Source organism: Geotrypetes seraphini, chromosome 1 (genome assembly GCF_902459505.1).
Source record: "Geotrypetes seraphini chromosome 1, aGeoSer1.1, whole genome shotgun sequence".
NCBI lineage: Eukaryota > Metazoa > Chordata > Amphibia > Gymnophiona > Dermophiidae > Geotrypetes > Geotrypetes seraphini.
Window position 1 is genome coordinate 423893491 of NC_047084.1, and position 27704 is coordinate 423921194.

Below are 27704 nucleotides of genomic sequence, written 5' to 3' on the forward strand. Positions count from 1 at the left end.
ATGAACATCTGATTCTTTTAATTTAAATAAAGCTGAGCATTTTTTATTCACTAGAATAGCAACACCTGCTTTTTTCCCTATGGCTGGTGAATAAAAACAATGCTTTATCCAACCACCTGTCAACTTATTAGATTCAATGTTTGAAAGGTGGGTCTCTTGTATGCAACATATATCTGCATTTTGCCTTTTTAAGAACAGTAATGCTTTTTTCCTTTTTATAACATGATTTAGACCATTAACATTCAATGATATTATTTTAAGAGACATTTATAATTATAATTTTTATAATATATTTTCTATATAATGATATATAATGTTTTTTATTAATATATTTTCCCAATATACTTAATAAATTATAATTTCCTTTTATTATTTCTATATCTCCTTTATATCTTTCTTTCCCATTCCCTCCCTTATCCCTATTTCCCTCCCTCACCCCCCTCTTATTAAATACGATTACTTGGGTACGCAAGATGAGGTTAGGTTAAAATAACTCCCCCAAGCTAAGTTAAAATATTCTTTATTTACTACTAATAATTTATCTCCCTTTATCTAATATATTTCCTATATATCTAGCAAATATATATTTTTCTTATATAAATTTTATATAAAAAGTTAATGTATTTAAATCTATATAAGAAAATATTATCTTATCTTTTGATAAATCTATATAAGATTTATCAATGAGATTTACAATCTTGCATATATTTATCAAGAATCAACTTTACATTCATTATATTGATATCTAATATTATTATTATTTTAATAATACTATGTGGATCATGAAGTGGAGTCTGTGTGTCTTAAAATGTCTTTATATAGGTATGTTTGTTGCAATCAGTCTATTTTCAACCTTTATTCCAATTTGTGTTGTGAGGAAGAGATTTAGGTAAAATTCCCAGTTGTAAGACTCCTAGATTCTTTTCTTTTCTCCAATTTCTGTCCCCAAAAACGTTTTTGTGTTGCCTATTCAATTCAACCTTGTAGGATTCAGTATTCCTCTTTCATTGTTTCTGCTAAATATTCCAAGATATTCATCATTCCCTTAAGAGAGCAAGTAATGAAGATGTTTCCTGACTAGGGAATTGATTTTATTTTTGTCAGTATTGAGGACAGCCCGTCAGTCAAAGTGCCAGAGAAATAAAAGCGCTGAATAACTTCGAAGCTAGTTCAGTATTCGAGAAGGAGAAAATCAGTTACACCTTACATACAGCACAGTCTTTTTGGATTTATTCTGTGTTATTCCATACTGAATCTCCTCTCTTTCATAACAAACTTAGCAACATTTTAGAATCGGAGAGGAGTTATTAATTAGTTTTTATGAACTCCTATCATTACATATTTAGCTCGTCGTGAAAAGGTTGTCCGTGGAAGGCGACGCTTCTCCCTGGGACTCTTTTAATTTACAAAAGTACAACGTCCCCTGTCACCTCTATGTTCTCCAAATCTATCTAAAGAGAGTAAGCAGTCTGCCTCAATAGTAAGCATCACTCGATATATATAATTCACTGTTTCTTACATATAAGGAGAAGGTGGGGTGTAGGAATTAATTAAAGTTTGAAATATAATCTGCAGAGAGACTTTTAAGAGATAGAATCAAAACGGAAGCACTTCCTTTTACAGGATATTCTCTCTGTCAACCAATCTCTTTTTGTTTTGTATTTTGTAACTCCCCAGCAGCGTGATTGGAGATTTTTCCTGTCCATCAATCACATTTCCTGTTTGTATATAACCACTCCCATATTTAGTTACCATATTTACTTCTCTGTAAATTTTTCATTCGGATCTCCATTTAATCCACGTTTTCTTCTGTAAGTATATTTTCTTCAAAATGTTTATAAAACTTTCCTTTAAAAAGTATAAGTTTATGTACTTTTATAAAGTTTGTTTTATTTCTTTTATTTCCTTCATAGAATGTTGGTTTTGTATAGTTCCATGTGTGTGCTGCAGCACATGTAGTTTCAGTCCGTTGTTTTTTGAATCCGCTTCAAAGTTCTAGATTTTAACTGTAAGTCATATTATTAATAAAATCAATTCTTATATGGTGAATATTTTAGTAAAGTATTAACAGATTTATACATACTCATTTTTCTCATTAGGATTTCCATTAAGATGTTTAGGATGTCATGGGTTGTTCATATTGGTCCAGAAATTCTTGTAGTTTTGTTGGATCTGTAAAATTCTGAATTTTATTTGCAATAGTGATCTTCATTATTGCTGGATAAAGGAGCCCATATCTAGCCCCTAAAGATTTCAGTTGTGGTCTCATATCTAAAATTTTTTTCCTTTTTAATGCAGTTTCCCTCGCAAAATCAGGGACAATATGTATTTTTGAATCTTGACATTTGAGATTTTTATTTTCTTTAGCTAATTGACAAATTTCCAGCGCTTGTTGATGTCTCAGTAGTTGGAATATTAATGTCCTTGGTCCAGTTTGTGAAGTTTTCCTTTGTGTTGGTATCCGGTGTGCCCTTTCGATTTCCAGTGGTGTTTTAAATTTTAATGGTAGCACTTTAGGTAGAAAGTGTTCCAAAAAAGTAATAGGATTATTTTTTTCTACCCATTCCGGTATTCCTATTATTCTTAAATTATTTCTTCTTTCACGGTTCCGGCTGTCTTCAAGGTCTTTTTTAATTTCTTCTACCTCTTTCCATATGATTTTGTTTTGTCTTGCGTTCAGATTAAGTTGTTCAAAGTTATCCTCTATTAGGTTTATTCTGTTTTCCGTCACTTCCACTCTTTTAGTTAATGCTGCTGCATCTTCAATAGCTTTTTGTAGTTTTTTGTTGCTGTCCAGAACAATTTCTTTAATTTGTCTTAATTCTTCCATTACATCGAGGTTGTCATCTGATGGCAGTGGAGCTTTTGAAGGAGTGATGCTTGGCTCCGGTTTTGATCGTTTATTACTTCCTGTACCGGATCCTCCTGCTCCTAAATCGCTTTTGTTCTGTTTGCTAGACGTCATTGTCTTTCAATATTTAGATATTTTTCTTTTGAATTTTGATTTTTTTTTGTAGTAATTTTAAAATTATAGCTTTTGAGTATGGAGCTATTCGTTTACCCGACCATCGGAATGCGCGTCCAAGCCACGCCCCCTAAAGCAGAAAGTTTTTATTATTCAAATTATTCAATAACAGCTTCAAAGCAGCTATTAAGTATCTCACCAATATTAAGTACCGTATATACTTGAATATAAACCAAGATTTTGGGGTCACAAAAATGGAGGTCTATGTTTATATTCGAGCCACCATCTAACCACTTGGTACAGCTGTCTTCTTCCTGCTGAACTACAGGGGGATCCTCCCCTCCGAGCCACCATCCACAATACACACACCCTACCCAGAGCCGTTATCCACATACATGCCCCTACCCCCTAGTCACTGATTCCCATATACCCATTGGTGCTGCCTTTGCAGATTCGCTGACCTCCATGCACCCCTGGACTGTACTGCTACTGATCTGCTATATGTTAAACTGGACTGGGCCTTAAGTATTAGTGCATGCTCAAGACCTGCAGGCTCCCGCCTTCTATGAGAATCTCGGAGGGGGCGGGAGCTGGCAGATCTTGAGCATGTGCAGATGATCAAGGCTCTGCCTGGTTCAACATACAGCAGATCGCTTTGGCAGAACCTACGGGTGTAAAGAGGTCAGCGGCATCAACGTGGAAGTAGCAGTGTTCACCTGACTGGAGGTTGTTGGTAGCCAAGATGGACAATTGATATGAGACTTATAAAATGTCTGCCACAAAGTGACGTTGTATGGGCTTGTTTAATAGTAGTTGGCAACTCTTTCAGTTATGGTGACAACACTGACTCTGACTTACATTTAAAGGATATTGTGCACTCCCCGCATTGGTGAAGCAGAAGAAGAGTGGGGTGGGGGTATATAGTGTATTAGATTATAGCAGGCAGGTATACTGAAGAAACCCTTGAACCTGCTGATTTGGATATACTGATGTGCCGTTGGATATTCCTTATTTTTGTACATTGATATCTTCAATAAAAATAAGTTTAAAAAATAGACATTCACCATACATTTTTTAAATTAAGCATAAGATTTTAAAATCAATGTGTGTCAACACTGGAAGCCAATATAATAAATGTAGCAGAGGGGTTACACTTTCCCATCTCTGTTTCCCTAATACAATTTTTGTAGTAGTATTTTGTATTAATTGCAATCTCTGAATTGTAGTTTGAGAAGCACCTAAATACAGATTTTTTTTCTATAGATAGTTATATATGTACAGGAATCAAGTGATGGTTTTGTAGTACTACTGCTAAAGTTCAGACTGCTGGCATACTGGCAAATTTTGAAAACAAAGTAGGCATACTTCCATTTTGAAAACTACCCCAATGAATTTGTGTGTTTACATTTAAACTTGCTCTTTATCAAGCACAAAATTTTCTGGGTTAAATGTAAAGAAGCTTATTTTTACAAATATGTGCATCAATGCAAATCTTCCCCAGCTCTGCACCCCTTCCCCCACCCAAAAGTATAGGTCACATTACATATGTAGAAGCTGTGTGTGCATAAATGTATCAGCTATTTGTGCATACTACTACTACTGTTAATTATTTCTATAGCACTACCAGACGCATGCAGCGCTGCACAGTGTCACAAAGAACAAGAAAATAGTCCCTGCTCAAAAGAGCTTATAATCTAGACAAGCAAGACAGACAAAAAGGATGTCATGCATATAACACTTTTACATGCAGAATGGCTGTTGACATTGTTTTTATGTAAATTTTTTGAAAAGTTCTGCCCTGCTGTTATTAATATTTTCTAATGTTGGGCAATTTATATCTTCTATACTTTACTTACTCCAGCTGTAGCCAAACTCATCTTCTACTTCTGGATCTTCTGAGATAATGCTGCAGGATAACTGTGCAAGATCACTACTCATTCCAGAAAATTCTGAAGGAGAAGGCAGGGGCAAATTACACAATGAAGTTTTTTCTTGTTCTGAATCAGACTGACTGGATGCCTGCAAAGAACAAGAAAGTGCTATAATAAACCAGCCTTTAGAACTGGAAAAAAAACTGGGATAAGATGCATTCACATAATATAGATGTAAGCTGTTTGCAAAAATACGACAGACATGTCATTTTAAGGTACAACTAGATCTGGCAAGCTTTAAAGGAACAAAAAAAATGTTAACTTTCTTGGCAGGAACATAGCTAAGATACAGAAAATGTTAGCCTGTGCTGAACCTTAATAGGTAGAAAAAGTGAAAGAGTTTTTCTCCTCCTTCCAGAGAATGATGTCTTTTATATACCATCTGCAATACACCTAATACTGTATTTCTCCATATATAAGCTGCCCCAGTGTATAGACCGCAGAAAATGCTGAGTTTCATTATAAACCTTCTAGATAAGCTGCCCCATGTTACAGCTTAACTAGATTAGCTGAACTTTTAAAAAAATCATTCTCCTCCCCCGTACCTTTTTTAATCCCCCTTAAATACCTCCACAGCTGCCGGCTGCCTCCTCCAATCTCGTTATGCAGGGCAGGAGGATGCTTTCGATCTCAAGGCTGACCCCGCGCTGCTTCCTGAATGGCTGACATCGCGAGAACTGACGGCAGCCATTCAGGAAGCAGTACGGGGCCAAGCTTGAGATCGAAAACATTGCTTCTGCCCTGCACAGTGAGATTAGAGGCAACCGTCCAGCAAGTATTTGTCCTTCCTCATACCCTTTGCTGTTCAAAGAAAGATTTCAGGGGGAGGGGAGGGAGGCAGGGTTAAAAGTAATTTATTATAGCAGTTAACTGTCTTCAGAACTTAAGCACACCATCAAAAAAAATATAAACATTCTGAGTGGTCAAGGGATGAGCAACATATTTGGATTATCTTATTTCTTACTAGCATATAGCCAACTATATCTCTACAGTTTACAGTACAGTGGTGCCTCACACAACGAACTTAATTCGTTCCAGGAGCAAGTTTGTTATGTGAAAAGTTCGTTATGTGAAACGCGTTTTCCCATAACAATACATGTTAAAAAAAATAATTCGTTCTGCAGCATAAAATATGCTAAGATGACATAAAAAAAGATAAATTTGTCAAAATGGTGAAAATGGTGGTCTTGCTGAGGCCAAACTCTTTGACGAGGTCACACTGTTTTACCCCACATTCACTCCTTCTAATTATTTCCCGTTTCATTTCAACAGAAATCACCTTCCTGCTTTTTTTAGAAGCCATGATATATAAAAAATATAGAGTTTATCTTAAAAGGACGACTGTATACAGTGAGAGAGGGCAGTTAAGCGCAGTGACTAACGCCTGCCTGAAGTGCCTGCGCGGAAGGATGCAATACATCGGCAGCTCGGGCGACTTCGTTGTGTGAAACGAAGTTCGTTGTGTGAAACGAAGTTCGTTGTGTGAAACGAAGTTCGTTGTGTGAAGTTCGTTGTGTGAAACGAAGTTCGTTGTGTGAATCAAGACATGAAGTTCGTTGTGTGCAGCGTTCGTTGTGCGAGGCGTTCGTTATGCGAGGCACCACTGTACATTAGATTTTATGATTTAAAAAACTGCAGTGCTGAATATTGGTAAGATGTGCACAACTCGTTCTTTAAAACCTTACCCTTGATCTGCTTATAATGCTTTGTACCAAAAAGACTACAGGGTTGCCTGCTTTTCTAATGGCTTCCACAGCTTGTTCATGGCTAGCATCTCTTAGGTCAGTTCCATCCACCTTAAATCAACATCACAAAGAAATTCAGAAAAGAAACATTGTTACTCCATGAGTTAGATCCTAGGTGCTATTAGAAAAAAGACTGTACAATCTTGGCACACAAATACTCCAAAATATTTGGCAAAATAAACATAGATATTCTCAAAAGACCACAGGATAATCAGCCATGTAAGTAAGTGACATCATTCCAAGATACCAACATGGATGGCCTCTAGAGAATACAAGAAAAACCAGTAAACACTTGTCTAGGCAATTACAAGGGGTTTTTTTTTCCTGTGCATATGCCACCTCACAGGTCCATGTCAGTCTCTTATCATAGTTAATATGAACAACTTCAAAATGGAAGGAAAGTGGGAACGTAAGACCAATTAACCTGTTGTCCTAGAGAATGAAAGATTAGGTTCTTACCTTTATAATCTTCTTTTTGTAAATCCACACACTATTCCAGAACTAATGGATTATTTTCCTATGGTCGCCAGAAGCTTGTTGGGAGCCTCATTATATAAAGTCTTGAGCCCTTCCCCTCTTACCTCAGGACTGCCCCCCAGGAATCTAGTTTGTAACAAAGCAGCCAGAAACACTTGTAGAGGACAAAGGCAAAAGAGAGGGATAAGGGGATACTCCCCGATCAATAACTCCAATCTGCTCATAACATGAAATCAGAACAATCACAAACAGAAACAGGTAATTAAAATATTAGGAACCTGAACAAAAACACAACAAAACAGTGCTATAAGGAGACACAGCCTGAACTGACAGAAGGGAACATTGGGATGAGGGACCCCCAAGACAAAGTGCTAAACACATGTGGATGGTACTCTTACAAAAGTTGGTTAGAAACCCAGAAACCTAACTTATCAGTACTTGTAAAGGCAGACAATTGTCAAATCTGTAACTCCCAGGGCAGGTTCCAGGAATAGAATGTGGATTAATAAGAAAGAAGATTAGCAAAGGTAAGAACCTAATCTTTCGTTCTTGTACAATCCCAATCTATTCCTGGACAAGTGGGACATAACAGAGGAGTCACATAGAGTCAGGGTGGGACTGATATGCCTGCTGCCAAAACAGTGGAACCAAAAGCAGTATCCTGCTTGAATGCCACATCAATCCGGTAAAACTGGTGAAAGTATACAAAAGGAGGACCAGGTAGCAGCTCTACAAATCTCCTCCAATGAGATTGCTGAGGACTCAGCCCAAGAGGAAGTAATGTATCTGGTAGAATGAACCCGCACTGAAAGGGGGGCTTCTTATGGCCAATCAGGGACTTCCTTAGAGTCCTCCCTAAGGAAGTCACTGATTGGCTGAAGCGCCCCAGGCCTCTCCCAAGGGAGGAGCCTGAGGTGCCTTAGCCAATCAGGGCCTTAGGCCCCTCCCCGTGCATCAGATGATGCACTGGGGCGTGGCCTAAGGCCAGTATCGTGGCAGAGCGGCACTTCCTCCTGCTCCTGAAGATATCACGGAGGCCTAAGAAGCAGGAGGGACCGGGCACCCCTCCTGCTCCCAATATTTTTAAAGGTACGGGGAGGGGGTTGGTCAGGCCGGCTCGACCACAGGTGGGCCGGTCGGGGGTATGGTGGGCCGGTGGGGGGATTGGGCCTATGAACAGGAGGGACTGAGTACCCCTCCTGCTCCCAACTTTTACGTATGGGGGAGTGTCAGGCCGAGGGGGATGAGTGGGCAATTTTTTATTCTCCTGCTCTCTGCCGCCCTTCCCCGCAGTGCAGCCCCACTTTAAAACCATGGGCTCGCACTGCAGGGAAGGGCGGCAGAGAGCAGGAGAGTTGGGGCAGGCAGAGAACAGGTCCCGGCACAGACCAGGAGAGCCATGGGAGGCAGAGAGAGTCGGGGAAGGCAGTGAGCAGGTCTAGGCAGAGAGGAATGAAGTTTTTTACACAAGCGACTGGTCCTCACCTATTGCTTGTTCTTGATCGGCCAGCTAATCGGTGTGTCAGGAGAAAAGTTTAGTGAATCACGTCCCTGCCTACTTTGCATGCGTGTCCCCTCATTTGCATGCACAGATTTGAAGCGGATCACAGGACAGGCTTGTAAATCGGGCTGGAGGGAAATCTGATCGGTACACGATTGGTTTGCTTTGTGAATCTAGCCCTTCAGGACATGGAAAAAGGATAAAACTGAGGAAAATTGGAAAAAGCACAGGAAGCACCAAAAAGAATGCCACCGCGTAGTCAGAACAGCAAAGAGAGAATATGAAGAGAAACTTGCAAAGGAGGCACGGAACTTTAAACCTTTCTTTCGATATGTGAAAGGGAAACAGCCGGCGAGGGAGGAAGTGGGACCCCTGGATGAGGGGGATAGGAAAGGAGTGGTAAAGGAGGAAAAGGAAGTGGCGGACAGATTAAACACGTTCTTCTCATCGGTCTTCACAAAAAAGGACACATCCAATGTTCCGGAACCGGAAAAATACTTCAAGGGGGACCAAGAGGAAAAATTATCGTGCATGGAGGTAAGCCTCGAAGACATACTCAAACAGATAGATAGGCTAAAAACTGACAAATCGCCAGGCCCGGACGGAATTCACCCAAGAATACTAAGAGTTACTGCAGCAGATTTGTAACCTATCCCTGAAAACAGGGGTAATACCGGAAGACTGGAGGATAGCAAATGTTACACCTATCTTCAAGAAAGGAACCAGAGGCGACCCGGGGAATTATAGACCGGTCAGCTTGACCTCAGTTCCGGGGAAGATGGCCGAATCATTGATCAAGAACAGTATCAGTGAGCACATAGAAAAAAATAAGCTGATGAAAACAAGCCAGTATGGTTTCTGTACTGGAAGATCCTGCCAAACAAACCTACTGCACTTCTTCGAGGGGATAAGCGGACATTTGGACAAAGGTGACCCCATAGATATAGTATACCTAGACTTCCAGAAAGCCTTCGACAAGGTACCTCATGAGCGCCTTCTAAGGAAACTGTGGAACCACGGGGTGGAAGGGGACATACACAGATGGATCAAAAACTGGTTGGCAAACAGGAAACAGAGGGTAGGAGTAAAGGGACACTATTCTGACTGGAAAGGGGTCACAAGTGGCGTCCCACAAGGGTCAGTGCTGGGACTGCTGCTATTCAATATATTTATTAATGACTTGGAAACAGGGACAAAGTGTGAAGTTATAAAATTTGCGGATGACACAAAACTCTCCGGTAAGGTTAGATCTGTAGAGGAATGTAAAAAACTCCAAAGGGATCTGGACAAACTGAGTGAGTGGGCAGATAAATGGCAGATGAGTTTTAATGTGGAGAAATGTAAAGTTATGCACATAGGGAAAGGGAACCTGAAGTACAACTACACGATGGGGGGGATGACATTGGGAAAAGGCAACCTAGAAAAGGACTTGGGGGTTTTGGTGGATAAAACAATGAAACCGGCAGCCTCAAAAAAGGCGAACAGAATGTTGGGCATTATCAAAAAAGGTATCACTACCAGAACCAAGGAAATTATCCTCCCGCTGTACAGGGCAATGGTGCGACCGCATCTGGAGTACTGCGTCCAGTACTGGTCGCCGTACCTAAAGAAAGATATGGCGATACTCGAGAGGGTCCAGAGAAGAGCGACAAAAATGATAAAGGGCATGGAAAACCTCTCATATGCTGAGAGGCTGGAGAAGTTGGGGCTCTTTTCCCTGGAAAAGAGGAGACTTAGAGGGGATATGATAGAAACTTATAAGATCATGAAGGGTATAGTGAAGGTAGAGAGAGACAGATTCTTCAGATTGGCGGGGGCAACAAGAACTAGAGAACACTCAAAAAAATTGAAGGGAGATAGGTCTAGAACAAATGCTAGGAAGTTCTTCTTCACCCAGAGGGTGGTGGACACCTGGAATGCGCTTCCAGAGGGGGTGGTTGAGCAGAGTACGGTTTTGGGTTTCAAAAAGGGATTGGACGAATTCCTGAAGGGTAAGGGAATCCAGGGGTACAATTAGAGGGTTACTATACAAGACAAAATGCTCTTGAGTAATAGATCACTACAGGTCATTGACCTGGGGGGCCGCCGCGGGAGCGGACTGCTGGGCATGATGGACCTATGGTCTGACTCGTCAGAGGCCATGCTTATGTGCTTATGAGCCCTTAGTTGCCTTTGTTTTTACATCATCTGTGAAGATAATTGGATTGTCTTTCAGACATGGATATACAAGAGAACCAACGCAGTGTAGTGGATGAACAGAAAAATAAGTGTCTGTTAAATGTTTGAAATACTCCTTGATGCCAGTAATAATGGATGAATTTGCTGCATTAACACTAAGATGTTTGAGCAACTGGGAACGTAATAGAAAGATGTTGCAAGAGGTAGGAGTTAGATCAGCAAACAAGACTTGTTGCCACATCAAAAGCAGACAAGATACAAATACTGTAATATCATTACAGTAGTTCATTTAAATCCGAAAGCAGCTTCCGCAGGTTTTTTAAATGATTGAATTCAGTTGCCTAAGATGTGTTAAGTTTTCATATATTGATACAAGCATTTTATAGATACTGTTCCATCTAATTGGAACAGCCTATTTAAGGTTAGTCTCAAGTTAGAGAATGACAAGGTGACAAAGTTTGTCCCTGTCTCCATGTCATTCTCTAGAGTGAAACTGCAATCCTAAAGGTCAAACAAGTCAGGTTTCCCAGACATCCCTAACCAATATGCATACAATATGCAACTGGTTTATGTTTACCAAGGATTCCCCCCCTACACAAGCCAACACCTTCAGATTCGTACCCTAATCCTCACAGGGTTTTACTGTTTCAGTTATTATATTGTGTTTTTATTATGATTGTTTGTCTGAGTAGATGTTTTATGAAAAGCATCTTTGTGATCTGCCTAGAAGGTCAGATAGGCAGAATATAAATAATTTGAATAAATAAATGGATTTAAGAAAAAGCATCAGTTTTTTGTCAAGGCTTCATACAGATCTTCTGTGAGTGCTTGAGCATCCCCAATATTGAACATAAGAACAGCTTCTGCTGGGTCAGACCAATGGTCCATCTTGCCCAGCAGTCCGCTCACGTGGGGGCCCCTTTCCTGTGTACGTTCTGGTTCAGCAGGAACTTGTCTAACTTTGTTTTGAATCCCTGGAAGGTGTTTTCCCATATAACAGACTCTGGAAGAGTGTTCCAGTTTTCTACCACTCTCTGGGTGAAGAAGAACTTCCTTGCGTTTGTATGGAATCTATCTCCTTTTAACTTTAGAGAGTGCCCTCTCGTTCTCTCTATCGTGGAGAAGGTTAACAACCTGTCTTTATCTACTAAGTCTATTCCCTTCATTATCTTGAATGTTTTGATCACGTCCCCTCTCAGTCTCCTCTTTTCAAGGGAGAAGAAGCCCAGTTTCTTCAATCTCTCACTGTATGGCAACTCTTCCAGCCCCTTAACCATTTTAGTCGCTCTTCTCTGGGACCCTTTCAAGCAGTACTGTGTCCTCCTTCATGTACGGTGACCAGTGCTGGACGCAGTATTCCAGGTGAGGGCGTACCATGGTCCGGTTGCGTCAGAGGAGAAGCTTCCGCTCACACACACACGATTGCAGGCAGGCAGGCTTGGCTGGCTTGAGCAACTTACTTTACTAACGCGCTGTGAAGGTAAGGGGGAGGGGGATTCTCGGGCCGCGCGAGGGGGTGATGAAGGGTGGTGAGATGGCGAGAGGGAAGGGTGGTGGTGGGGAGAAGGTGCTGGAAGGGAAATGGGGAAGTCAAGAGTGGGCAGAAGACGCTGGAAGGAAAATGGGGAAGACAGATTGGGGAGAAGACAGAGATGCCAGACTATGGGAAGAAGATGGGTGCCAGACCAATTGGGGGGGGGGGTGAAGGGAGAGGCACAGTAACAGAGCAAATGGATGATGCTGAGAGAAGACAGACAGTAGATGGAAGGAATTGAATGAGAAGATGAGGAAAGCAGAAACCAGACAACAAAGGTAGAAAAAAAAATTCTATTTATTTCCTTTTTTTTGGTTTAGAATAAAGTAGTATATTAGTTGTGTTGATAAAAATTTATAAACAAAGCCCTGCCAGCTGAACATCTCTTTCTCTAGTTCAGCAGCCAGAACTTTGATTTATAAGGAAGGAATAAGCAAAATATTGCAGTACTGAGGCTTGTATGATTGCGACGGGGACGGGGCAGTGATGCGGACATAATTTTTCCCCGTGTCATTCTCTACGTCAAGCAAGATCTTCCTTTGCTGGCCATGCTGGCTGGTCCTCCTTTACTATGTCCAGAAAAATATAATTTCTGTTGGTTTTAGCATCCCCAATTTTGAAAAGTTGGTTCCTATGCATGGAAAATTCTCTCTTTACAGAAGCTTTACGACACACCTGTGTATTTCCAGCATTTCATTAAGCAACAAAAATGAAGCATGCAAAGAAAAAGTCTGGGCTTTTATCACCTTCTCAGCATTCTTAACTGAGACCTGCTACTATAACTTTCAGAGTCCTCATCAGTCAGAAGCAGCACACTTCTACTCTAACATAGTAAATGATGGCAGATAAAGATCCAAATGCACAGGTTAGTGATTATGGCTGTCGAAACTCAACAGAAACTTAAGCTTACTCAGTGAGCTACTCCCATGCTCCTACTCATGAGAAGTTAGGGACCACCTGACCATCTCATGGGCTTCTGAACACCAATTTTGTAGAGGCAAGAGTTTGTTTTCCTTTCCTCTTACCTATCTTGCAGGAAACAACAAAGAGAGGAGGAATGTGCAGCAGTGTGATATAAACGCATCTTATCATGACATCATCCTGATTCCTGTCCCTAACCAGAACATCAGTTTTGAGGTAACAGCAATATTTCACATAGAGTCCAAGAAAAAAAGAGAAGTATGAAAGTAATGAAGAACATTAAAAAGAATTGCATTTTCAAAGGCCTGGAGAGAAGAATATGAGGAATTGGAGAGACTAATTAATCTGTTTCAATAACTGAAGTGAACACAAAAATGTGTTTGACAGACAAATACCAAAGAACAATTTCTCAAATGCTGTAAAGCTGTTGATTAAATAAAAAGAGGAATACTGGAAATGGGAAAGGAAAAGAAAGGGGGGATCATAAACATATTTTAAGAATAAATATCAGTTCTATGAAATAATTTTTATACTATACCTCCACTATTCTGTCACCGGTCTTTAAAGTTCCATTTTTTCCAGCAGGACTATCTTCTAAAATATGTTTGATGAAGATTCCTCTCATAACTTCACCATTGCTTAATCGGCTTCCCATCCCTCTTCCACCAACAATGCTGATTCCAAGTGACTTACCAGCTTCTCGCCAAAGCTCAATTCTACAGATTATTACACACAATGATAAGAATCAATTAGAAAGATGCTACTGAGATGATACACTGATATATCATAAAAAACTGGGTAACAACATTAATGAAGTGGTAGATGAATTCTCCTTTAGAGCATGCCACAATATGTTCTGAAGCAGTTTCAAATGCATTTATTCAACAATGTGATTTATTTTTTAAGCCTCACTGAGAGCAGAGCAAAAACAACATACAGAATTTAATTTCTTAATAAGGTACTTAATGGTAAGTGAAATGTTCAAAAAAGCACAGTTACTTACTGTAACAGGCGTTATCCAGGGACAGCAGGCAGCTATTCTCACATATGGGTGACAACCCACCCATCTCCCCTGGTTGGCTTCTCTGCTAGCTATCTGAACTGAGGAGACGCGCCCTAAGCTGGGCGGGAAGGCACTTGCGCATGCGCGGTGCGGTCGACTCGAAACTTCTAGTTAATACAAGCAAGTCTGCTTGCGAGGCTTCCGCATCCGGGCTCCGTCGATCATGTCACCCATATGTGAAAATAGGCTGCCTGCTTGCCCTGGGATAATGTGTCTATTTGATAAAGGCAACATAGATGCCAACATGCCTTTATGAAATACGTATGCTCTAAAAATAACTGTCACAAGAGTAAAACTTCTCTTCTACAAATTTACACCTGCTGTAAAAGAATATATGTTGTACTTACATTTCTGTAACCACATCAAACCAAAATGCATTTTTGTGGTATATAAATAAAGACTTATATTATGTTATATGTTTGCATTTGCTATGATGCACACATGTACTTTGTAAAATACTTATATGTATCAGAACTGTACCTCAGCTCCACTCAAACTAAGCCATCAGGATTATCTATGCATAGGTTACATAAAAATAGGTGAATCTTGTGTGTACACTACTTTTTATGCATGTAAACTCTTGTGTAAATTGGAAAATCCAGTTTACATCTATAAAATATGTTGTAAAAATGACCTCAAAATGCAGATACTCACCGCCTGGGTTGATTCCAGTTACTATAAGCTGCATTCTGAAATTCACTTTCCTCTCCTTCTCCTTCTTCACGTTCAGGCAATTCTGGGATTTCTCTGTAAATAAGCAATAACAAATGCTTATATTGCTTGTACCACCATCTGAGTTGAAGCTTCTCTACCATTAACCTAGATCAGCTACTTATATCAAATTATTAGACCAAAATGTGTCAAGCAATTTCTGATTCATTCAGTTGTGTGCTTAAGAAGTCTAGTAAGTTATGACTGAAAGATGTAAATTGACTTGATATACAATGAGAATTATTGGTTGAGATCATCAGTTGTCTTCAAGGAAAAGGATTATTAAAATAAATACACAAAGTCATGCCACTCTACCTTCCAGTTCAGACCATGCGGATTCACCGTTTGCCAATGGTAGATCCATTCCTGTTCTTTTTGTCACAGTTTAACCTGCAGATTTCCACCATGAGGTAAGATGATATTTTCCAATACAGTAAAGCACAATTTGTGCAGTTGATGGGCTGCCGAGATCCAGTGCTGAACCAGCGGGGCTTCAATCTCTTCCCGCAAGGACTGAACCGGGAGGTAGGGTGGCATGTCTTTTTTTATTAATCTCTGCCTGATAACTCACAAGTATGGGAGACTCAAACACTAGTTAGCCTGTTCAGAATTGGGTAAACTACATTAGATGTTTTTTATGTGAACAAGAACACAGAAAGATGGTTGCACCTAATCAGCTGTTCATTGCATCATTCAAAACATCAAAGGGTTGACGTATATAAGTGGCTGGAGCCTTCAACCAGGCATCCTTTACAAATCTTGTAAAGAGATGAAGCAGGTATGGAGCGTTTGTTCTAGTGCTTTGAACATTGTTGTTGAAACACTTAACTAATTAGATTTTGATATAAGGGTTTATTAAAGTTTTTTATGTGTTTGTTTATAGTGTTCCTGTGAGTAAAATCACTCAAGTTATAACCGGGTTTCTCTGAAGCAGCCAATCAGCAAAACGGTCAGGACTAGTGCTTTAACTTCTAAGTACAATTTCACAAACTTTTTTCGAGCATGTACATATTTATTAGTAGTTTTCACAGAGAAAATACTCAATATAAGAAAAAGAAGTATTAAAACAATTGTGCGGTGATTGAGAACAAGAGTCGTTTCTACAGCGGGTTGTTTGCTCACATAGTGGACTCTTTATCCAGCATATCTCTGAGCACAAATGAATGTAGCAGTATAAGTTCTGAAAGTGGATGTATCTGGTGCATGTTTGTCTTTTTCTTTCTTTTTTTTTCTTCTATAAGGCATCTACATTTATTTACAACATACCCCATTTGTTTTTTTGGGATTATTGTCAAGAGTCTTTACCACTTGATATACTGTAAAGAACTTGGAAGATTTCCAGATACACTAAAAAATATGGTTCTCCATTCTTTTGGACTCTTTCGCAGGTTCTTCAGTGATATAATGGACCCAATTCCTCCATCCAGAAGAGGCACACCACTTTAGAACTGCAGCTAACCTTTTTCTGGACCTTGATCAGTTGGGAGGCCATTCCTAATCCTTCAAGGTAGATGCCAAAGAATACATGCTGCTTGCGACTGAGAACCTTAAGCAGGTAAACCAATCCTTTAGGGACTCCATTTGAGGTCTTTTAACTGGCTCCAGAATTATGAGAGACCTGGGGTGTTTCTGAGGGCCTATAAGTGGTAGAGATTAGGGGGAAATGGAGGACTTGTGCATCAACAACACAAATTCTAAGAAGATTAGGTTTGCTCCCTGAGAACTCCCAACAGCAGCTATAATCTGATTTAACCTCCCCACCAAGTCCCTTGCAGAGTCAGAGGAAGGATTTCTCAGGAGTCCCACAGCCATTCTACAATCAAGGGCCCAGATGCTCTGAACGCACCAAGCCTTTAATGACTGATGCTATACTAGATTTTACCGAATTAGCATTGGAAGTATTTTAACTACTGATGCACATGATGGCTCAACGAGGTATTTTCCATGCTTTCTAGCAGCCTTCGACTTTGCTATATAAATGTGGTCATTAATATTAGAACTTGACCTCTCAACTATGCTCTGACATCGCCCGTTGATGTTGATGCACAAAATCAAGCACTGGCTTTTAACGCTTCAATATTACCGGCTGGTCCGAGGGTGCCAAAAGTGTTAAAAATGTGGCTCAAGCGCATGTGCTGAAGGCGTGTCTTGAGCCATGTGTATCAAAACTTAGGTTGCCCTTTACATGCAAGCCAGTTCATCATATTTGGAGGGGGGCTTAAGTTTCAAGTTTATTTAAAATTTACTATACCGCTTACTTGAGACTTCTAGGAAGTGTACAAACATGTCATAATAATATACCAGTAAAAGTATAATTTAATTTAAAACAGACCAAGGGAAAAGAACAATGCAAGGACAAAGACAAACAGGAACAAGAGGAAAGAAGGGGAAGGAATTCCAATTATTAGAGAGAAATTAAAACACTTAAAGGTAAAAACATAAGGTTGGGGAAGTAATATTAAAATATTTTTCCAATTGTACCAATTGTATGAGGACAGCACTTGTCCCAACAAAGCAAGCTGCCGATTGCATGAGGGGAGCACTTGTCTCGTAAAGCAGTGTAAAAAAAAATGTTCCCACGTTTCGCCCCTCCCCTTTGCAGCCTAAAAAAAAATGTCACATTTCACCCCTCCCTTTTCCTCTCCTTATGACGAGTACCTATGATGCGCTCCTATAATGAACACCTATGATTAATGCTCATGCGCACATCCATGCCTCTTTCTGTGGACTATTCTGCACATCCACATTGGCACTAACGATACTGCCAGGTACCCCTGCGAACATGTCAAAAATGACTGTGGCTCTGGGAGAGAAGGTGAAGCAGTCAGGTACGCAGGTGGTATTCTTGTTCATCCTCCCTGTCGAGGGTAAAAGCCAGGGCAGAGAAGCTCGCATCCTGGAGATGAATGCGTGTCATTAACAGCGTTTTGGCTTCCTGGACCATGGGATGATCTTCCAAGGGCTGCTGAGCAGGGATGGTGCCCAAAAGAGGTGATACGATATATAAATTGCCTCCTGTATTCTCACACTTGTCGTTGTAGTATGGAATGCTCTTCAATAAATAACACTCTCAGCATACTCTCATAGTATCTGGATTAACTTACCAAATCCTCACCGGGTCTTACTTAATATATCTTGATTCACAAACTTTATCATAAAGATATTACTGTTACTTAGCTTTAATTCATTTTGTTCAATTTGTTTGTATAAGTGATCTAACTTGCAGGGATTCTTGTGCCGACAAGTTTCACCTGAAGGGTTTTTTCAAGGCTGATATCCCTGAAGGTCAAACAGAACCATCATAAATTAGTTTACAAATAATTACATTAGTTTCAAATCCAAGTGCATATACCGTAGTTAACTTTCGCCATATACACCAACCACCTAGTACTGTAAACAAGATAGCCGCGGTGTTCTCCTTTCTACTACTTATATCTCCCAGTGCAGCTGGTGGTGACATCAAACGCGACAGAACAACCACTGAACTGGGGGGAGTTCACATACTATTCCACAGGGAAACTTGTTTATTCATTTTAACCACCCCTCATATAACTTATGTAGTGAAAGCTGAAAGCTTATTATATAGGGGACCCCACAGAGAAAATCTTATACCAAAGTTAGCCATTCTAACTCCAAATTTAACCCAAATGGCGCTACATAGTTTAACCGGTAAATCCATTTCTGCTCCATAAAGTTAAGATATTCCTCCTTATTGCCATCCTCCCTCATTCCTGTCAGCTTTGCTATGACCCTCCACTGAATCTGTTCAATGGTATGTTTAAATTGTATCCAGTGTTGGACCAACGGGGCCTGAAAGGTCCCCATATTAATTCAAGATTTATGTTCAGTGAGGCGTGCCTGGATCGAACGTTTAGTACGACCCACGTACACTGGAGGGCACGGACAGACTATAACATAGACTATCCAGTCAGTCCTACAGTTGGTATTCTCATGAGCATAAATAATCTGTTTTGTCTGAGGATCTTGCCACTGGTGGCCTTCGATAGATTTATCACACCACTAGCAACTTTGGCATCTAGAATGTATGCCATCCTTTTCACCAGAATCTTCTTGAAACTCCAGGATTTGGCCAATAGTTCTTCCTTTTGTGAACGCAAACATTGGAGATTCTTCTATCCCTCTCAAAGAACTCAAAATGAATTAAAGCTAAGTAACAGTAATATCTTTATGATAAAGTTTGTGAGTCAAGATATATTAAGTAAGACCCAGTGAGGATTTGGTACATTAATCCAGATACTATGAGAGTATTCTGAGTATCCTGGTGGTATCGCTGAGGGTCTGTTATTTATTGAAAAGCATTCCATACAACAATAATAAGTGTGAGAATATAGGAGGCGATTTATATATCATATCACCTCTTTTGGGCACCATCCCTGCTCAACATTCTATAAGGATTAAAAACCTTTGTTTATTAAATTTTCCTATTACATATTACTTGTCTCCGTTAGAACTCTTGAGAATGTATTTGAGGGAGATATTGCATTATACTAATGTGGATGCTCTTGAAGTTGATAACCTGTATTACATCCCAAGAGCTTCTAAAGAAATAGCAGAAGAAGGTGAAATGGACAAATTAGTTTCATCTGATAGTTTGAATGTATCACAGTTTCTCGAATCTTCTAAAGATATAATAAATAAACAGGCAACTCTTCTTGTGGCCTTTAAGACAGAGCTAGAAAAACAAGCTATTCTGAAATTATATTTTTTGAAAAAAACAAGACCTGTTTTGTGGCCAACAGGTGATAATTTTTTCAGATGTCTCTAGAAGAATGACTATGAAGAATTCAGGAAACACCTAAAAACTTACCTATTCTTGAAATACCTAGGCAACGAACCGGAACATCAACCCCCCTCGTAACATCATCACATACCTGATCTTACAAACTGCTAACCCCAACCCCTAACCACTAACTATGAACACTCCATTCAATTTACGGAACATTTCTACCTCTATGCAAATAGCTTGGCACTTCCTGGCCTTGCAACACACAAACGGTTACTAACATTATTAATATTATCAAATGTATACTGCTATACTCTTTAATCCATTGTACGAGATGTATACTGCTATATTCTTTAATTCATTGTACGTAAAGTTTCCCTTTATTGTATTGAGATATACACTGCTATACTCTTTAATTCATTGTACGTAAAGTTTCTCTTTATTGTATTTACATTTTCCTTCATTGTATTCACAGTTTCTTTTATTGTAAACCGCCTAGAAGTCGCAAGATAGCTGGCGGTATATAAAAATAAAGTTATTATTATTATTATTAGACATACTCAGCTTAAAAGGAACCAATTCCTCCAGCTAAAGCCTAAAAGGTTTTGGCAGTTGGAGCTACTTTCTTTTTAAAATTTCCATGTAAGTGCATTATCTCATATGGAAGTAACAAATATGTGTTTTTTGACCCAGTCCAGTTAGAAGATTTTATTAAAGAAAAACCTTTGCTGAAAGTTTAATTTCCAACATTGATATTTTCATTTTAGGAGGATGATGTATGAAATATAAAGCAGCCACTTTTGCCTGTCCACGATAGTAGATAGAGTTGATTTCCTACTTAAAACGCTGGCGACCATTATAATATGGACTAGGGTTGATTAATTACCTTATATATGTTTCAATTATTTTATATACACAGTTTTTGTGGATATTCATGAATATTTGTTAATATTGTATTGTAACTAATAATCAAAATAAATATATTTTTTTTTAAAAAAAGAAAGGGTGGTAGATGCATTGAACAGTCTCCCGGATGACATGGTGGAGAAAGAGACTGTGTCTGAATTCAAGAGAGTCTGGGATAGGCACGTGGGATCTCTCAGAGAGAGAAAGAGATAATGGTTACTGCGGATGGGCAGACTAGATGAGCTATTTGGCCTTTACCTGCCATCATGTTTCTGTGTTTCCATGTGTCAATCACTTTTTCCAATGACTGATCGGAATGGATTTCCACAGGCCTCCACAAATCTCATGTGCATGTAAAGTTGCTTGAACATCGATTGTCTTTTTCAAATTTGACAATTTACTGGCACTACATTACATTACATTAGTGATTTCTATTCCACCTTTACCTTGTGGTTCAAGGTGGATTACATAAGAGTTGTAATGATAATAGGAAGAACGTATTGTTAAGATATTAAGAAGTACTTAGGAAAAATTTGAGCATTAAATAAGAGTTATTGTGATAATAGGAAGAACATATTGTTAAGATATTAAGAACATAAGCAGTGCCTCTGCTGGGTCAGACCAGAGGTCCATCATGCCCAGCAGTCCGTTCATGCGGTGGCCCATCAGGTCCAGGACCTGTATAGTAATCCTCTATCTATACCCTTCTATCCCCTTTTCCTTCAGGAAATTATCTAATCTCTTCTTGAACTTAGGAAAAGTTTGAGCATTTTCTAATTTGTTAAGGAGTAGTTGGTAATTGCAGGAGGAGTTCCGAGCCTGTTTGGTTGTGTTATATTGGTTTTATGTATTTTTTGAGGAGTAGGGTTTTTGTTTCTTTTTTGAAGGTTTTGTAGTCTGTGGTCGATGTCAGCAGATTGATGAGCTGTTGGTCCAGTTTCGCTGTTCTGGTGGCCAGTAAGTTATCATATATTTTTCTTCTTTTGACATTTTTGGTTGGTGGGTGTGTGAATATTGTGTGGGTTCTCCTGTAATTTGAGTTATTTTTGGGTAGATGAGTGATCTTTGGTGGGGTTGCATTTTGGTCTTGTATGGGTTTGTTGGTCTAGTTCTTGTGATTAGTGCGATGGGTTGGTGAGTTTGTGTTTCTATCTATTGAGAGCTGTCTGTTTGAGTGGGTAATTCCCTTGGAGGTGGATATAGTTGGTATTGGGTAGATGTAGTTTGCTGTTGCCTTCTATAGAGTTATCTGTAGGATATCTTGATGTTTTTGTGGTCTGGTTTTCATTGTGGCTCAGAGAGTGATGGGTATGGTAGTTGAGGGAAGTGGTGTAGAAGTTCTTTTCCTTCTTTGGCTTGTTGATATTCGATTTCTGGTGATGGAGTGGATATTCTGTGGTGTTGTGTTTGGCTAGTGTTGGAGTGTGGTTTCGTGAGAGCTGGTTAGGTGGACTGTAGAGGGTAGCTTTGATCGCTTCTTAATCACTTCGCAAAGGTGCTCGCTAAGGCACCCTTGATGGCACGCCGAATGTCTGTGCACCGTTAAGCGCTGAGCCTTTTATTGGCTCAGCGGTGGAACGTCTTGGGGGAGGGGGAGCGGAGTGCGCTTCCACGCCTACCTTCCCTCTGTTCCCAGTCAGCAGATCCGTAGAAAAAGAAAAAAAACAACAACCCAGAACTTTAAATTAAATTAAGAGCGTTGTTGCTGAGCCTTCCAACAGACTCAGCGATGGAACATCTGGGGGGAGGGGCGAGTGACTCCCACACCTGCCTTTCCTATGTTCCCGGTTGGCGGCCCACAGAATTTTTATGATAATTTTAGAGCATCTAGGTCAAGATGTTTACCAATTTCAAACTAGAGCTACCCTCCTGGGCCTTCTCTGCAGACCACTCCTCTTAAGATTGGCTGGAGTTCACTGCCAAAAAACACAAACAAACCCATGCCTATCTATTGTGTCACACTTATGCAAATATTATGAAACTAAATGAGGATCAATGTTGCAAAATACCTCATAATGTTTCCGGTTTCAACACCCAGTATGATGGCATTTCTGACCTTATCTGAAACATGATGATCCAGATTTAAAGCCTCTCTTAATTCTCAAGTTTGAGGCTATTTTTCACCATATTCTTTAATGATGTACACATATGCATGCTATTATCTTTTTTTGGGGGGGGGAGGGAGGGAGGGGTGGTAGATGTGTGGAACAGTCTCCCGGAAGAGGTGGTGGAGACAGAGACTGTGTCTGAATTCAAGAGGGTCTGGGATAGGCACAAGGGATCTCTAAAAGAGAGAAAGAGATAATGGTTACTGCGGATGGACAGACTAGATGGGCCATTTGGCCTTTATCTGCTATCATGTTTTTATGTTTCTATGTATTAAACAAAAAAAAAATCAAACTTACATAAACCCACTCATTTTATAAAAAGTGCCAAAAATTGCACACACAGTTTTGGTCATGTATACTAATTATGCACACAATTTACATTACATTACATTAGTGATTTTTATTCCGCTTGTACCTTGCGGTTCAAAGCGGATTACAAAGAAGAGAACTGGACATTTCCAGGAGGGTACATGACTTTGGAGAATACAGGTTGAGGGTATAGACTTAATAACAGAACATGTTAATTAGTGCTGATAATTGGCATTTTAAGAAGAAACTATTGGTGTTAATTAGAACCAATTAAAGGTTACAACAAATTTGGGTGCAGGATTCATGCCTAAATTTTAAGAGTGGCTCAAAAAAGATGGATGCAGAAATGGGTGGGTCATGGGCAGATTGGGGATGTTCCTTTCAATTACGCATGCAATTGTAAAATACAGCCTCTGTGCCTAATTTTACCATGTTTTCTTAGAGCAAATGACCACGTCTAAATTTCGTCACAATTCCCAGGTGTAAACGCTATTGTATAAACCAGGCATGTCCAACTGGTAGATCGGAAAAGGGTCAGAGGTAGATTGCCAGCCCCACTTGGCTCCATCTCTCCAGCAGCTCGTCCCGTCACTAGGAAAGAGTTTGTGCCGGAAGGTCATTTGCTGAGGGCTTGCCTCTGCTGCTGATCCTTTGCCTGTCTTTTTTCCCTGTCTGTGGGAATCTTACCTGTGATTTGATAAATGAAATAAGAAGTTTTTTGAAGGAGAGGGGAGATGACCAAGCAGAGTTGGAAGATTAGGAGTGGCTATGTGATCTGGCATTTCTCGCTGACTTTACAGGCGAACTAAGTGATATGAACCTTGAACAAGGTAAAAACAAATGTATTGGTGAGATGATAAGTACAGTTTCATCCTAGAAAAGCAAATTTGAGCTAATGATGACTGACCTTGCAAACAACACTTTTGATCATTTTCCTAATATACAGGACCATCTGGGACAATATCCAAATTTTGTTTTTCAGAACGAGAAGTATGTGACAGAAATCTGTTCTGTTATCCAGGAATTTGAAAATAGATTATGTGACTTTCCAAAAATTGGAACAGTTGTAGACTACTTGTCCTACTCATTCAAAGTAGATGGGGACATTAAAGAAACTGCAGCTGCTATCAGTAAAAATTACTCATTGAACAAGCCATCTCTTGAAAATGAAATAACCTTTAAAAATGACATTTTTCTCAAGACCCGTGCTGAGCAAGTATCTTTTTGGATGCTAGTGCCTAGAGACAAATTTCCTAACTTGAGAAGATGCAGTGAAGCTGTACACTCCTGTTTCAGTTCAACTTATTTGTGTGAATCTGCTTTTCCCATTTGAAAATGACAAAGAGTACACAACGTTCCAACATGACAGATGAACATCTCCAGGATTCCCTGAGACTGGCCCTCACGCAATATTCACCCAACTTCAAAAAATTGATGGATAAAATACAGGCTCAGATGTCTAACTAATGAGCAAGAGCGAAATATTAAAGATTGTGCAAGATCAGCCTGGAACAATACTCAACCTAAATTTAACACAAATTACTCAATAAAAGTTAAAGAAAGTTATTAAGACAGTTAAAGAAAGTTATCTAATATAATAAAACGGTAAGCCGCGCATGCGCACTTCCTATGCGTACGTCCGTTTTCCGTGAGCTGTAGCTAGGAAGTGCGCATGCGCAACTTACGGTCTGCCCTGCTCCCTGTTGAAAGACGCAGCGGTGGCTCTCACGAACCCCGCCTGCGTTCCCTCACTCCCTTCCTGTAAGTTGCATGTCCCTGCAGCCGTCGTTGCCTTGCGCACCGTACTCTCTCCGCTCTCTCTCTTCCTCCTCCCTCCCGAGGCGGATGTACACCGCAGCGGCCCGAGTCGGATGTCGGCCGCGGCGGCAGCTGCTGGCCGCGGTGGCTGTCGGCGGATGAAGTTCTGGAAGAAGATATGGGGCGATGATTGCCGACCCTTGACCTAAGGCCTGGTGCCTAATATCCTTTCACTATCGTATATACTACGGAACAAGGGTGTGTGTCTAATCCACATCAAAAGTCCCAATAGTGTCGGTCCTGGAAAACAGTCCTGCCTGCAGCTATCTGCATGAAATTTATACTGCAAATCAGGGAGCTTTAGATTTTGGGGTCTAAGAGAAGGAATGGCAGGAGACTAAGTTATTGTGTTACTAATCTCTATAGAGGAGATAGAGTAGGGAGTTACTGAAGGCAATAGGAGTTGTAGCAATATCCATGGCCAGCAAGACAGGCAGTTGCCTAAAGCAACAGTTTCCTGTGGGTAACTAAGAACAGCCGGAATCAACACTACAAATCCTGACAGCTACACAAACTCAAAAAAAACCATCAGCACATAATGTAACCTGCATTTTTATAAGATAGAAAAGGGGTTGATGGACAGGGGAAGAGATGCTGATGAACAGGGAGGGGGGTCAGAAAAATGAAGACAGGCCTACTGCTGGACAGGGGGAGCAGGAAGGAGGTGATGATGGACAGGGGGAGGTAAAACAAAGGGAGAAGGGCTTCTGCTGGATAAGGTGAGCAGTGATGGGGTGGTGGAGGACACAGGGGAGGTAAAAAGAAGGGAGAATGGACAGGGGGAGCAGGCAAGAGGTGGTAGTGGACAGCCAAGGAAAAAAAAAAAAAAATGACAGACAGAAATACAGAAAGCGGCTAAGGAGAAAGAGAAAAAAATAAAGACAGACACACACACATATATTCTAACAACCGTTAATAACAGGGGAGGTAAAAGGAAGGGAGAATGGACAGGGGGAGCAGGCAAGGGGTGTTAGTGGACAGCCAAGGAAAAACAAAAAAAATGACAGACAGAAATACAGAAAGCGGCTAAGGAGAGAGAAAAAAAAAATAACGACATACACACACACATATATTCTAGCACCCGTTAATGTAACGGGCTATAAGACTAGTTACTCAATAAAACTTTAAGAAAAAATGAACTTTCCATTTCCACTCACATAAGAACATAAGAACATAAGAACTGCCATCTCCGGATCAGACCTTCGGTCCATCAAGTCCGGCGATCCGCACACGCGGAGGCCCTGCCAGGTGTACACCTGGCGTAATTTATAGTCTGACTTACACGATTGAATTCCCACATATATTTGGTAATTTATAGTCCACCATATCTTTATATGCCTCTCTTAAGGAGATATGCATCTAGTTTGCTCTTGAAGCCTCACAGTTCTTACTGGATCTTCGTCTCTCTGTTTTTGTTTTTTGCTTAATTTGCTTAACAGCTGATCACATCCAAATAAATGACAGAAGGTTCATTAAAAAAGGAGGGGGGAATTCTCCAACTTTATTGGGTTAAAATTTAATTTGAAACTAATTTGAAACTTAATTTTCATGATGGAAGATTACCGGCACTTTTGGCCGGAAAAAGTAGATCACGACCTGTTCGATGTTGGACATGCCTGGTATAAACCATCCCTAACATGATGGCAGATACAGACCAAATGGTCCATCAAGTTTGTCCATCTGCAGCATTCACTATCTTATAGAGCAGTGCTTTTTTGGGCGCCAAATTGTATGACAACCATCCTTAACCAAACATCAAGCATATATAAAGAAGAACAATCACCGTTACCTAAATAAAATATGAATGCTTAGGCACTACTGGGGGTTAATTTTGAATAGCAGTTTTATCCCCCTCTGAAAATCAGCAGCCACAAAGTATACACATTAAAATCACCTGTGTAATGTTGGGCCCACTATTTTGCAAAAGGAAGATAAAATGGTATTTGGTATTGGAAATGCAAGTACCTACGTAATTTTGCTTTGCAAATGTAGAAATGCCCAGAACATCTGTTTTCAGCCTGACAAAAAGGGCTCATGCTGTGAAAGCTCAAGTACACTTTTAGCTGAACAGAGAGGGGGAAGGGGTGGGAGGGAGGGACACTGTGCCCAGATATATAGCTTTGGAAATTATCCTCTGTATATGAAACACCTTTAGCAATGAAATTCTAACAGCAGCTATGTTAGCAATTAGTTATTACACTATAAATGACATACCACCCCATGTAGTGTTAGCATCCTCAGTGGGAAGAAAGGCAGCAACAAAAAGCTGTCATCTTGCAGTAACCTGGATAGTAAATTCCCTAGTGCTAGCTGCTGCAGGACACTATGGCAATGTGAAATGGAAGAGAAAACACTAAAAAAACTGCCAGTATCACTTTTTTGTCTTTAATGATATCATTGGCATTTTTAAAAGAACATTCAAATAAGAAATCAGACTTCCAAATTGGGATGTCTGAAGTTCCCCTATTATTTTAGAACAGAATTTTAAAATGCATGGCAAAATGGATATTTATATGCTGTTACATGCAGCAGGAATGTCAATTTTAGAAACAAACATCAGAAATATGGATGGGGAAAAAGCAGACAGACATCCATTTCACTGCACACATCTAGTTTGTGCAATCGTAATACAGATATTCATATTGCTATCACCTCCCCCAAGCTGTAACAATCCTCCCACCCACCCATGATGCCCAACCCTCTCCTTACCAAAACCCCTCTCTCTATAAGAGTTGTAGCCATCTTGAGTCCCACCAAATCATTGGAACCTACCCAGGCCATAGATGTCCCATA

General features: G+C 40.0%; 1 protein-coding gene across 9 annotated transcripts in view; it reads right to left on the reverse strand.

The window, feature by feature from the left end:
* The window catches only part of MPDZ (multiple PDZ domain crumbs cell polarity complex component), a 550514-nt gene that overhangs the window by 242576 nt on the left and 280234 nt on the right, over positions 1–27704 (reverse strand). For all 9 annotated transcript variants that reach the window (XM_033918951.1, XM_033918923.1, XM_033918958.1 and 6 more), the window contains 4 exons: positions 14970–15062; positions 13791–13968; positions 6582–6692; positions 4822–4984 (listed from right to left, as the gene is read on the reverse strand). In XM_033918951.1, the coding sequence (XP_033774842.1) occupies positions 4822–4984; positions 6582–6692; positions 13791–13968; positions 14970–15062 (545 nt within the window). The remainder of the gene's footprint in view (positions 1–4821; positions 4985–6581; positions 6693–13790; positions 13969–14969; positions 15063–27704) is intronic.